The 12,410-nt window shown below is 40.4% G+C and overlaps 1 protein-coding gene across 1 annotated transcript; it reads left to right on the top strand.

Moving 5' to 3' along the window:
* Positions 1–4,445: 4,445 nt before the first annotated feature.
* On the top strand, positions 4,446–12,121 carry LOC109873121 (homeobox protein CDX-1). Its single transcript, XM_020464668.2, has 3 exons — positions 4,446–4,959; positions 10,861–11,009; positions 11,307–12,121. Exons 1-3 carry the CDS (start codon positions 4,548–4,550, stop codon positions 11,502–11,504), a joined length of 759 nt encoding a protein of 252 aa, XP_020320257.1. The 5' UTR covers positions 4,446–4,547; the 3' UTR covers positions 11,505–12,121.
* Positions 12,122–12,410: the final 289 nt, after the last annotated feature.

Genomic DNA, 12,410 nt, shown 5'->3' with positions numbered 1-12,410 from the left:
TTTGCCGAAAGAGAGGCGCTTTGTAAACTCCAGATTGGCCCATTCAACTTTGACTGCAGAATATTTGAAATGTGGATGACACAAATCACAGCTGCCCTTGTTTTGAGGGCACCGTTCTAAAACATCTCACCTGGTTTCCTTAATATTCGCATTGATATTTAGTTAATATCCTAGATTTAGTTATAAGCATAAGCAATACATAAAGTGTAATAATGCTTAACCATGTTAAGCATTATTACACTTTATGTATTGCTTATGCTTCTACCTCGCTTAATCTGATCTAAATATGATCAAATACTACAACTACATGCCTTAAAAACAATCATCTTGTCGAAATGAATGGTAACATAACATGCAAAACAACAAATCTCAACTAAACCTACACCACAACACCTTTCCACAATATTAAGATGTATTTTTTTGACTGATCCCTAATGAGACTCAAATTCTTATTTTAAAACGATTTGATCTCTCTCTCAAGGCACATTTTATTTGGAATAGTCATGGAGTACGCCATTCAGCATGAATTAAATGTGAAGCAATGACCAAATTATAATGTTGTACAAACGTATACAATGTGAATTTACCATTGCTCTTGTTCCACTGAATTACATTGACCTCTTGGCTGTACACCTTCATTTCTCCACCTGTTGCATTGAGCTGAATCAATAGAGCAGTCAGCCAGTCAGTCAGGACTTCACTGTCTCCATGACACACAGGTCGGGTCATTCCCCCTGACTGTCTCCATGGCACCCTGCGTTGACGAGGAAGTCACACTTGGTTGTGAAGTGTGACCTAACACTGTCACCCCTCCCCAGCCTGCTTTGAACTTTTTTCTCATCTTAACCCATTTTCATGAGTGTTATTAATTTCTTCCCATGAAAATGTGTCAAAATTCACAATTACATTTCACATTCATGTTCATCTATAACATGTTTATAAATCAGTTGTGTCTTTGACTGAGGAACACAGAGAGAAATTCTATCAAATTCCATCTAGACACCGTTGCCTTAGAGCCAAGACTTTTACCTACCTAAACTTCAGCACGACAGGTAACTTCCACAAAGCTGTGAACGATTTGAGAGACAAGGCAAGAAGGGCCTTCTACACCGTCAAAAGAAACATCAAATTTGACATTCCAACTAGGATCTGGCTAAAGAATCTTCAATCAGTTATAGAACCCATTGCCCTATAAGGTTGTGACATTTGGGGTCCACTCACCAACCAGGAATTCACAAAATGGGACACACACCAAATTGAGACTCTCTGCATGCAGAATTATGCATAAACATCATCTGTGTACAACGTCAACCCACCAAATAATGCATGCAGAGCAGAATCAGGCCAATACCCGCTAAAATCCAGAAAAGAGCTGTTAAAATCGAGAGGCACCTAAAAGGAAGTGGCTCCTAAACCTTCCATAACAAAGCCATCACCTACAGAGAGATTAACCTAGAGAACCTCTCAGCCAGTTGGTTCTGGGACTCTGTTCACAAACGCAAACAGACCCTATAGAGCCCCAGGACAGCAACACGATTACACCCAACCAAATCACAGGAAAAACAAAAAGATAATTACTTGACACATTGGAAATAATTAACCAACAAACGGCGCAAACTGGAATGCTATCTGGCCCCAGACAGAGAGTACACAGTGACAGAATACCTAACTAATGTGACTGACCCAAAAATAATACAAGCTTTGACTATGTACAGACTCAGTGACCATAGCCTTGCTGTTGATGTTGCACGTTCCTGGCTGTTGAGAAAAGACAGGCTATGTGCATGCTGCCCACAAAACGAGGTGGAAACTGAGCTGCACTTCCTAACCTCCTGCCAAATGTATGACCATATTAGAGATGCATATTCCCCTCTTATTACACAGACTCACAGAGAATTTGAAAGCAAACAACATTTTGATAAAATCCCATATCTATTAGGCCAAATACCACAGTGTGCCATCACAGCAGCAAGATTTGTGAGCTGTTGCCATTTTACAAACACCATTGTAAATACAACCTATATTCGTCTGCTTATTTATTTTCCCTTTCGTACTTTAACTTTTTGAACATTGTTATACATTATTATAGCCAATAATATAACAATATGAAATGTCTTTATTATTGGGAAACTGTTGTGAGTGTAATGTTTACATTCAATTTCTGATTATTTTATTACATTTTTGTTTATCTATTTCACTTGCTTTGGCAATTTTTCCCATGCCAATAAAGCCATTTGAATTGAATTGAATTGAGAGAGGCAGGCAGACTGGTAGTCTGTGGGAAGTAGTGGGAGAATGGCAGATAGGGACGCATATTTACCATTAAGGGCGGGTGAGATGGGAGAGGCTTCCCCATGTCATTGTGTCGCTCTGTCCTCCCGGAGCCCGACAAACACTGTCCCAGACAGGGAGCCATGGGGAGCCATGGGGAACCAGAGCAGGGCCACTTCCCTGGGCCCTCAGCCTGGTGGAGGAACCCCCTCAGGGGCCAGACAGAGGTCACCTCACAGCACAGTCCTCCTCCTCACAGAGCACAGGTGAACACACCAGCCCACACAGGACATAGTGCTCCCAAGAAAGCTACACAGGTGACAAGGAGAGGAGAGAGAACAGTAGAATACCACGAGACACTGGGAAGCTCAACGCCTCGGTAGCACTGTACCCTTGCCCACAAATGCTTCTTCATGGTGTACAGTATGCTCCCACTGTTATTACTAGGTTATTGTAGGGTTATTATCTGAACATTAACTGGTTCAAACTGGCGAAACGGTTTAAAATGATTAGTGCTGGTTGTTAAACTGCCTTACTTCACCACAAGGAAAGAAAGTGTTATATAATAAACAGCCTTCAATATATTATGTTGAATTAGATCAAATGCTTCTAGGTCTGATTTTCTTTTGATACTGACAGAATGCTAAAAACTGTCACTTGAACTGAAATACAGTGAATTCATGAATTATTATGATATAGTTATCGTTCTAATTGTATGTTTATAATTATTTTCGTTTGTATTGTTTATACTGTTGACGTTGTTATGATAAGCACCTGTGTTATTGTATGACAGGAATGAAAGGACAATTTTACATATTTGAAATCTCCTTCATAAATCTAAAATGTCGTTTTTAAATAAATAGCATTTTGTTTAAATAAATAGCTACAATTATCTATATTTTTAGAACAAAAACGGTATTATTGAAACGCTTCAACCAATGAAAAAAATGCTTCTAGACATTCCCATTACGTTTTGTTATTACCGGTAATAACATACAACTGAAATAAACTCATTGTAGATCTAAAGAAGAAAAAAAACTTGAAATATTCTATTCTATTTCGTTAGTAATTATGACTTGAACATTGAGGTCTGAATGAATTACAGTAGAATAATGACCTGGATGGACATCTAATGTTTGACCTTTAATTGTTTTTACAAAATAGACGGTGTGATTTAGCTTTCAAGTCGTATTTCGTTTGAAAGTCAATGTATTTCAATGGTTTCTAAATGTAGAAAAAATATATTTTAAATGTGTGACCCTCATGAAACTCAGCTACAACCTGCATGTTTTTTTCACTGGTTCAATTCAATGTCTAAAGCACAAGAGGGGTAACAACAGAGAAGCTTAAACTCGGGGCACCGAGAGAGCAATGAGTTGGATTAAAATTCGAAATATTCCATGAGCCACTTCCTCCTGGTTCAGAACAACGAGACTAGACCGGCATATCACCTCAGCGATCTGTTTGAAATCCCCGGATACAGCCATTGGAGCCGCGCTACCTGTTTCAGCACAGCACAGAAAGAACATATTCATACTTTCCCGCTTAAGGTCACTTGAAATATGTTATGCTCCAGTGGGAGAGTCAAATATATAGGCCAACTCATGAAATAAATATACATATAGGCCTAATATTACAAGAAGTATATCACCCAAAACAAGTAAGAGATGAGCACATGGCAGGATGTAGGCTATCTAAGGAAATTGTATGGTTAGTATATAGGGTCATTTTACATTTAATAGGGATTTATTGGGGCACATTTATATGCACAACATGATTTTATAGATAGGCTATCTGCTTTAAGTTTTTTTTTTTAAGGCCATGGCCACTCCAGGCCTTGCTACAACGTTCCTCGACCCTTCACCATTATACTCCACAAGGCATGGATGGGCGTTATGCGGACAATGCAGTGACAGGTTCTCCCATTGAGACAATCAACATGAACTCATGTTAGTTTCTCCTGTGCGATTTGTAGCATTCTTCTAAATGCCCGTGACGGCTTTGATGCCGGTGCTCTGTTGCCTTTGAAATGCAGGCCCGTCTCTAATGCAAATTGTCCCTGGTGGGATAAGGTGAGGGAGGGAGATGAGGGCAATAAAATGTTGACGTCAGCGCGACACCTCTTGACTGGCAGCGTGTTTAGCAAACAAGAATTTGAAGAGTAGGCTATAGACCAGCCAGGTAGAGGAGGCCTTGGTTCAACAGAAACCTGGGGTAGAGGAGGCAGGAGCAACGCGCTTGACGCACACTATGCGCACGAGTTCCCATACGGAAAGATGTACGTGAGTTATCTTTTGGAGAAGGAACCCAGCATGTACCCAAATTCAGTGCGACATCCCAGCCTAAACTTGAACCATCAGAACTTTGTCCCCGCACCTCCACAGTATTCGGATTTCAGCGGATACCACCACGTTGCTGGGATTAACAATGACCCTCACCACAGCCAGACGGGGGCCTGGAACCCCGGTTACCCGCCGAGCCGGGAAGAGTGGTCACCCTATGGGCCGGGGACAGGACCGTCCACATCTAATCCGGGGCCAATAGGCTATAGTCCCCCAGAGTTCTCTCCAGTTCCACAATCCGGGCTTCTCCCGTCTATCAACTCATCTGTTGGGCAGCTGTCTCCCAATTCTCAGCGCAGAAACCCTTATGATTGGATGAGGCGGAGCGTACCACCGGCAAATTCAGGTAGGTTACTGAGGTGTTTCATACATTTTTGTAATCAATCATCAGAAGTGGATCATTTGGTTGTCCATAAAACCATAGAAAGTAAAGCCTAAATCACGTTTTTAAATGTTTATTAAAATAATAATAAACTATATGTATATGTAGCAAATCACATACATATGAAATATGAATGGTTAAATTCAATATCTTGGCCCATTTTCTTTCTCAAATCAAAGATGCTGACATACTGTAGAGGGAAAAGCTAAACCAGAACCACTGTCCTTGGGAGTCACATTCCTTGAATGATGCGTGCACCTGTTCTCTAAATTCAGAGACGAATTCGTTTTTCAACTCAGAAAGATGGAATACCGGGTTATCTGTCGCTTGATTTTTCATAGTTCTTTCCTTCTTTGTCCAATCCCATCAAAGTATATGACATTGCTGTGTATTGTCATATAATATCATATGTCATTGACATAATCTTTATATTTTGCGCTCATTGGCACAGTTGCTCCTCACTGCAGTGCTTGTGTGAACACCTCGCATGCCATCTTCAATTAGTGCATTATCTCGTGCGTTTTATGGGTACAGACGTGGGATCTTAATTTGATCACTCTTTTGTTACTGCAATTTTTTCTGGACAGCAGGATATTATTTTACCTTTATTTAACTAGGCAAGTCAGTTAAGAACAAATTCTTATTTTCAATGACGGCCTAGGAACAGTGGGTTAACTGCCTGTTCAGGGGCAGAACGACAGATTTGTACCTTGTCAGCTTGGGGGTTTGAACTTGCAACCTTCCGGTTACTAGTCCAACGCTCTACCCTGCCGCCCCAAATGCACATTTCTAGTGTATTTGAGTTTTAAAAAGGCTTCTAAAGTTTGTCATTTCCACTTTGAAATGTCAGACTTGACTTGCCCCAACAAAAACTCTATCATACACAAATTTCAATGAATTATAATCCACATAGCCTAATAATTCACATTTCCTGTTGCTGCAGAATAATTTTCCTGCTGTAGCAAACTCACCCAAATGAAGATCCTACATCTGTGTAGTTTGGGCTATGTAATGTTGAATTTTTTTTAAACATATTTTTTATTAACCTTTATTAACCTCTAAGCAAGTCAGTTAAAAACAATTTCTTATTTACAATGATGGCCTACACCGGCCAAACCCGGACGACGCTCCACCCTGTGGGACTCCCAATCACGGCAATCAATGTATTGACAGTTGAGGGTAAAGCAGGGTATGCATTTTAATTGCATTGTGTGTTGACCTATTCAAATAATAAGCGCTCAATGATTATAGTTATGATTATAATTGCCTATCATCAGTAGTGAATAGTAATAGTAGTCGGCTAGTAGCCTATAATAGGCATAATATAGTCTATAATAGGCATAATGTAGTCTATAATAGGCATAACATAGTCTATAATAGGCATAATGTAGTCTATAATAGGCATAATGTAGTCTATAATAGGCATAATATACTCATCATCAAATTCATTTGGATTTTGTCTGGTTTAGATGTCACAATTATTACGTGAGCAATCACTCCTTTTCCCCCGACATCTGCATATTTCATAATGTTACAGGATTTTTTCATAATTTCAATAAGAATTCTTTAGAGTCAGCTGAGACGGCTAAACCTGCAAGTGATCAAATTAAAGAAACAGTCTGCTGTGGTTCGAAGATCTTGTTAGGCAAATTAAGAGGTTTATTGTCTTCTTGTATGTCAGCGACCTAGGGCTCTAGAATAGTTTTCTATGTTGTAATACTGTGTTAGGAATTATGTCTCAAGGCGGGAGTAGTTTGTGTTAAATCACCTTTATCAGTACAAGAAAGCAGGCCCGAAGAGATGTATGCATGCTCCTTCTGGCCTCATAGATTATAGGTAGATAACTGAATCTGAATTCCAGGAATGCAGTTTGAACCCATGTGAATCCTGTAGACCAAACTGCCCAGACTCAGAGTTAGATGACTCTTAACGCTTTTCTTCCTGTGTAGAAAACCCAACAGAAATCAAGTTGTCGTCAATGGCTGCCTGGGACTGCTTCTGATTACAAAGGCTTCAGGGGCACAGACTTTGGGCTTCCGTAAATGTCCTGTTTACTGTACCTATTGGACGTGGATGCTTCAAAAGTACATTTTTATCCAAAATTCGTCGTTCTAGTCCATGTGGTTATCTGGATGTCCCAGACATAGAGTTCTACGGTCCATGTTACAGATTATCTCCATGTCACTTTATCGTACCGGCCAGAAAATCTCCTTAACCTCAACTGCTTAACCATTTATCTCAGCAGCCGTCAATGGTAGTAATTACAGAAGTACAGCGCTCCATAGATTAATGGACAGTGCAATGTTTTGCCATCAGTGGTTGCCATTTTTAATAAGCAGAGTTATAGATTTATCTCCACCTATGCAATGTAAACACCACCACTTCTCAAACTTTTCACATTTGGACTGAATTATGTTTTTTATTTTTATGGGTTCTTTGAATGCTGTTTGGCATTTTTAGTAGTTCCATCAAGAGAAACTATCATCGGACTGTTGAATATTTCTGTCTCTTCTGCGGTTTCGTCTCTCTCAGTGCAGCGTTACAATGCTTTGCCACCTGACATTCAAATGAAATGCTAATGTACAGGCTCAAAGTGAGCCCCTTGGTGGCCTTCCCATGTGACCGCAAACTGTGTCGCCGCTGGCGATGAGAGCCACTACAATCAGTACAGATTTTGATTAACGCAGTATTACGATTGTATGGGTCAATACCCCCGTAGACACACATTCCGTAAATAAGGACGTGCCTCATTCACTACCTCAGATGCCGTCCGTTTAGGAGCGGTCCTCCTCGGTCAACATGGACGTTTGAAAACAACGGTCATGAGAGAATTATGAATCAGGAGGCGAAGAGGAACAATTAGGGGAACATGGGAGCAGGAGGGTGTGTTCTGTGTTTCAACAGCCTAATGGTCTGGATAACTCTCTGGTCGTCAGGCCTGGCGCCGTCACAGGCAGCCCCCTCACCCTCTCAGCTCACACATTTGAATCTTTAACCTGGTCGCTGCGTCTGCACTTAGGTGCCTCATTCACTATGGACAGAATGAAGTGCCTTTTGATTTACGGTACCTCATTAAAAAGGCCGGGTTGATCCCAGATCTTTGCTACTTTATCTGTGTGTGTGTGTGTTTTAGTGAAAGGTTTCATGTATGAAATGAAGCAGACACCACATTTTCACAGATGTCTGATGTCATCTTTATTTACTCTTCTAATGTTGTTTATTTACGGCATGCAAGTTAATGTGAAATGTGACTGGACAGTAGGCCAGTCATCCTCCCATTATAACCAATGCAGGTCAAGCCCTGTCTCCTAGTGAAAAGGAGTCCTACTCAGAATCACATCTGTTCGGCTAGTTTATACTGGGGTCTACTAAGCTAACATATGGAGTTGTTTTAAGATGGTCATACCATGGATCATTTAGCTATTTGATTTATTATTTTAGGACCCCTATATGTATTTTTTTTAAACGATTTGATAAAATATTGAATTTGCCCTTTACTCCTGTAGCCTATAGAAACGCATTGACTAACACAGTGGTTCCCAACTTGGCCGATCCTCCGGCGGTACTTGGCCGATCCTCAGGGGGTACTTGGCCGATCCTCAGGAAGAGACATAACACCATAGGCCTGCCTCTGAAATGCACATGAAGGGGTCCTTCGAGGGTACTCGGGGCAAAGCTACATTCAGTTGTTGGTACAATAATCGTAAACCGTTGGGAACCACTGGACTAACATATTCATAAATGGTAAATGAATCAAAAGAAAGCTCAGGAAATGTCTCATATGGTTTTAAAGTGTCTGTCCTATATCTAGGAGATATAAGAAAGCTCAGGAAATGTCTCATATGGTTTTAAAGTGTCTGTCCTATATCTAGGAGATATAAGAAAGCTCAGGAAATGTCTCATATGGTTTTAAAGTGTCTGTCCTATATCTAGGAGATATAAGAAAGCTCAGGAAATGTCTCATATGGTTTTAAAGTGTCTGTCCTATATCTAGGAGATATAAGAAAGCTCAGGAAATGTCTCATATGGTTTTAAAGTGTCTGTCCTATATCTAGGAGATATAAGAAAGCTCAGGAAATGTCTCATATGGTTTTAAAGTGTCTGTCCTATATCTAGGAGATATAAGAAAGCTCAGGAAATGTCTCATATGGTTTTAAAGTGTCTGTCCTATATCTAGGAGATATAAGAAAGCTCAGGAAATGTCTCATATGGTTTTAAAGTGTCTGTCCTATATCTAGGAGATATAAGAAAGCTCAGGAATTGTCTCATATGGTTTTAAAGTGTCTGTCCTATATCTAGGAGATATAAGAAAGCTCAGGAAATGTCTCATATGGTTTTAAAGTGTCTGTCCTATATCTAGGAGATATAAGAAAGCTCAGGAAATGTCTCATATGGTTTTAAAGTGTCTGTCCTATATCTAGGAGATATAAGAAAGCTCAGGAAATGTCTCATATGGTTTTAAAGTGTCTGTCCTATATCTAGGAGATATAAGAAAGCTCAGGAAATGTCTCATATGGTTTTAAAGTGTCTGTCCTATATCTAGGAGATATAAGAAAGCTCAGGAAATGTCTCATATGGTTTTAAAGTGTCTGTCCTATATCTAGGAGATATAAGAAAGCTCAGGAAATGTCTCATATGGTTTTAAAGTGTCTGTCCTATATCTAGGAGATATAAGAAAGCTCAGGAAATGTCTCATATGGTTTTAAAGTGTCTGTCCTATATCTAGGAGATATAAGAAAGCTCAGGAAATGTCTCATATGGTTTTAAAGTGTCTGTCCTATATCTAGGAGATATAAGAAAGCTCAGGAAATGTCTCATATGGTTTTAAAGTGTCTGTCCTATATCTAGGAGATATAAGAAAGCTCAGGAAATGTCTCATATGGTTTTAAAGTGTCTGTCCTATATCTAGGAGATATAAGAAAGCTCAGGAAATGTCTCATATGGTTTTAAAGTGTCTGTCCTATATCTAGGAGATATAAGAAAGCTCAGGAAATGTCTCATATGGTTTTAAAGTGTCTGTCCTATATCTAGGAGATATAAGAAAGCTCAGGAAATGTCTCATATGGTTTTAAAGTGTCTGTCCTATATCTAGGAGATATAAGAAAGCTCAGGAAATGTCTCATATGGTTTTAAAGTGTCTGTCCTATATCTAGGAGATATAAGAAAGCTCAGGAAATGTCTCATATGGTTTTAAAGTGTCTGTCCTATATCTAGGAGATATAAGAAAGCTCAGGAAATGTCTCATATGGTTTTAAAGTGTCTGTCCTATATCTAGGAGATATAAGAAAGCTCAGGAAATGTCTCATATGGTTTTAAAGTGTCTGTCCTATATCTAGGAGATATAAGAAAGCTCAGGAAATGTCTCATATGGTTTTAAAGTGTCTGTCCTATATCTAGGAGATATAAGAAAGCTCAGGAAATGTTTGAGGTTTTTTGGACACATATTTAATTAACCCATTATTTTTGTTGGCACAAAACTACCTCTGTACTTTCATTCATTTGTATGGGTTACCTTCAGATGAGTCCCGTGACACACCGTGTTCATGAGAATCTCATCTTGTGGTCATATTCGTTTTGTTGGCTAAACCGTTTGACCGATTTTCGGGATGTCTCATGTGACAAACACTACTGTAGCTCGGCCACCTTCCACCGCAGATGTGGAAGGCCGACAGAGGCAGATGCGTTGGATTGAGATGCAGCCCGTGCATATCTCCAGCTGAAATTGATGTATTTTTACTGTTACTTAGATTGACGCATGGGTGGCGTCAATAGACTCTTAAGGATTAAAGTTAGTCAAAATATAAGTCGTTTTTCTACATGACACACGCAATATAAAAGTTGACGGATGGCCGTACTCTGTTGCAGGTGGTAAGACAAGAACGAAAGACAAGTACCGGGTGGTGTACACAGATCACCAGCGGTTGGAGCTGGAGAAAGAGTTCCACTATAGCCGCTACATCACCATCAGGAGGAAAGCAGAGCTGGCCACGTCTCTCAGCCTCTCAGAACGACAGGTCAGACACAACATCATGGGACAGGGGACAATCTCTCAATTTTCTCTGTCTGTCTGTCTGTCTGTCTGTCTGTCTGTCTGTCTGTCTGTCTGTCTGTCTGTCTGTCTGTCTGTCTGTCTGTCTGTCTGTCTGTCTGTCTCTCTCTCTCTCTCTCTCTCTCTCTGTGTCTGTCTCTCTCTCTCTCTCTCTCTCTCTCTCTCTCTCTCTCGCCTTTCTCTCGCCTTTCTCTCGCCTTTCTCAAAAGTTTACTGGACCAGTCACGGAGCACTTACATCAAATCTTTTCTTGATTCCATAGGTAAAAATCTGGTTTCAGAATCGGCGTGCCAAAGAGAGGAAAGTGAACAAGAAGAAGATGCAACAGCCTCAGCCTGCGTCCACAACAACACCTACTCCCCCAGGCTCTGGCATGCCCGGCAACGTTGCCATGGTGACCAGCAGCAGTGGCGGCTTAGTGTCTCCGTCTATACCAATGACTATCAAAGAAGAATACTGAGGACGATGGTCTGACGTGATGGGGAAAAAAATACTTTTGTCCAAATCTAACCTGCAATAGTGACCCGGCCCCCCGGTCAACAGCTCGAGCATCATGGGGTGAAATGCAGGAGTCTACAGCTCCAAAGACAGACAAGAAATATAGACTTGCTGCTGTTTCCTTCGCTTCTGTAAAAATAATAATAATAATAATAACAAACGTCTAAAGGACAAGATAGACCAACACGAACGTCGGCCATGCGCAGTACATCACCTGCGGGGTGTCGAAAAACTATGGCGAATTCAATTCGCAGAATCATCGGGAAATAAACATAAAATGGCGGCCCATGTGCTGTGGTTGAAGGCGATAGGACGGCCACCCGCTCTGCACACGTTCGTGTTGGTCTGTCTTGTCCGAAAGGGAGACAATGAACAGAGAAAAATAACTGCTATAAACATATATGGATATTAAATTGTTGTATTTCACTGTTATAATGGCTTCTACTGTTTCTGTTGTTGATATCTCTTCTGCTCTGCCCATCACATACTGGGAATACTTGTAAATGGTTCTGATTCCAAGCCAGAATAATAATAAGTGTATATTTTTTAAGTCATTTGTATTAAAAGCTTTATTGTCAACTCTGGAGCTCATTCTTTACAGAAGGACAATGGAAGAGATTTGGATCACACGTTTATATTATGACCATCTGTCACACACTTAGGAGTACATCATTTCAAAAGTGTCCCCAATGGGAAATCCTCCTTCAATGTCTTAAGGCTACGTAAGTGTGGCCATAAGCGTACCGTGCAGCGTGTGTTGTTTTTGAGGCACTCAAATGGCAACAGTGCATTTAAAATGGGAACGATTGGGACGAACATCATTGGAGAAATGTGATTTCAGCCGACACTTCGTCTCTGAATCCACCTA

This window comes from Oncorhynchus kisutch, linkage group LG28, assembly GCF_002021735.2.
Source record: "Oncorhynchus kisutch isolate 150728-3 linkage group LG28, Okis_V2, whole genome shotgun sequence".
NCBI classification, from domain to species: Eukaryota; Metazoa; Chordata; class Actinopteri; order Salmoniformes; family Salmonidae; genus Oncorhynchus; species Oncorhynchus kisutch.
This window is presented reverse-complemented; position numbering and strand designations above follow the sequence as displayed.

What these genes read in the sequence shown, in the direction of transcription:
- LOC109873121 (XM_020464668.2), top strand. Translation starts at nt 4,548, where the DNA reads ATGTACGTGAGTTATCTTTTGGAGAAGGAACCCAGCATGTACCCAAAT. An exon ending in CGTACCACCGGCAAATTCAG is followed by an intron (nt 4,960 to 10,860) that starts GTAGGTTACTGA and finishes ACTCTGTTGCAG; the next exon opens with GTGGTAAGACAAGAACGAAA. An exon ending in TCAGCCTCTCAGAACGACAG is followed by an intron (nt 11,010 to 11,306) that starts GTCAGACACAAC and finishes TTGATTCCATAG; the next exon opens with GTAAAAATCTGGTTTCAGAA.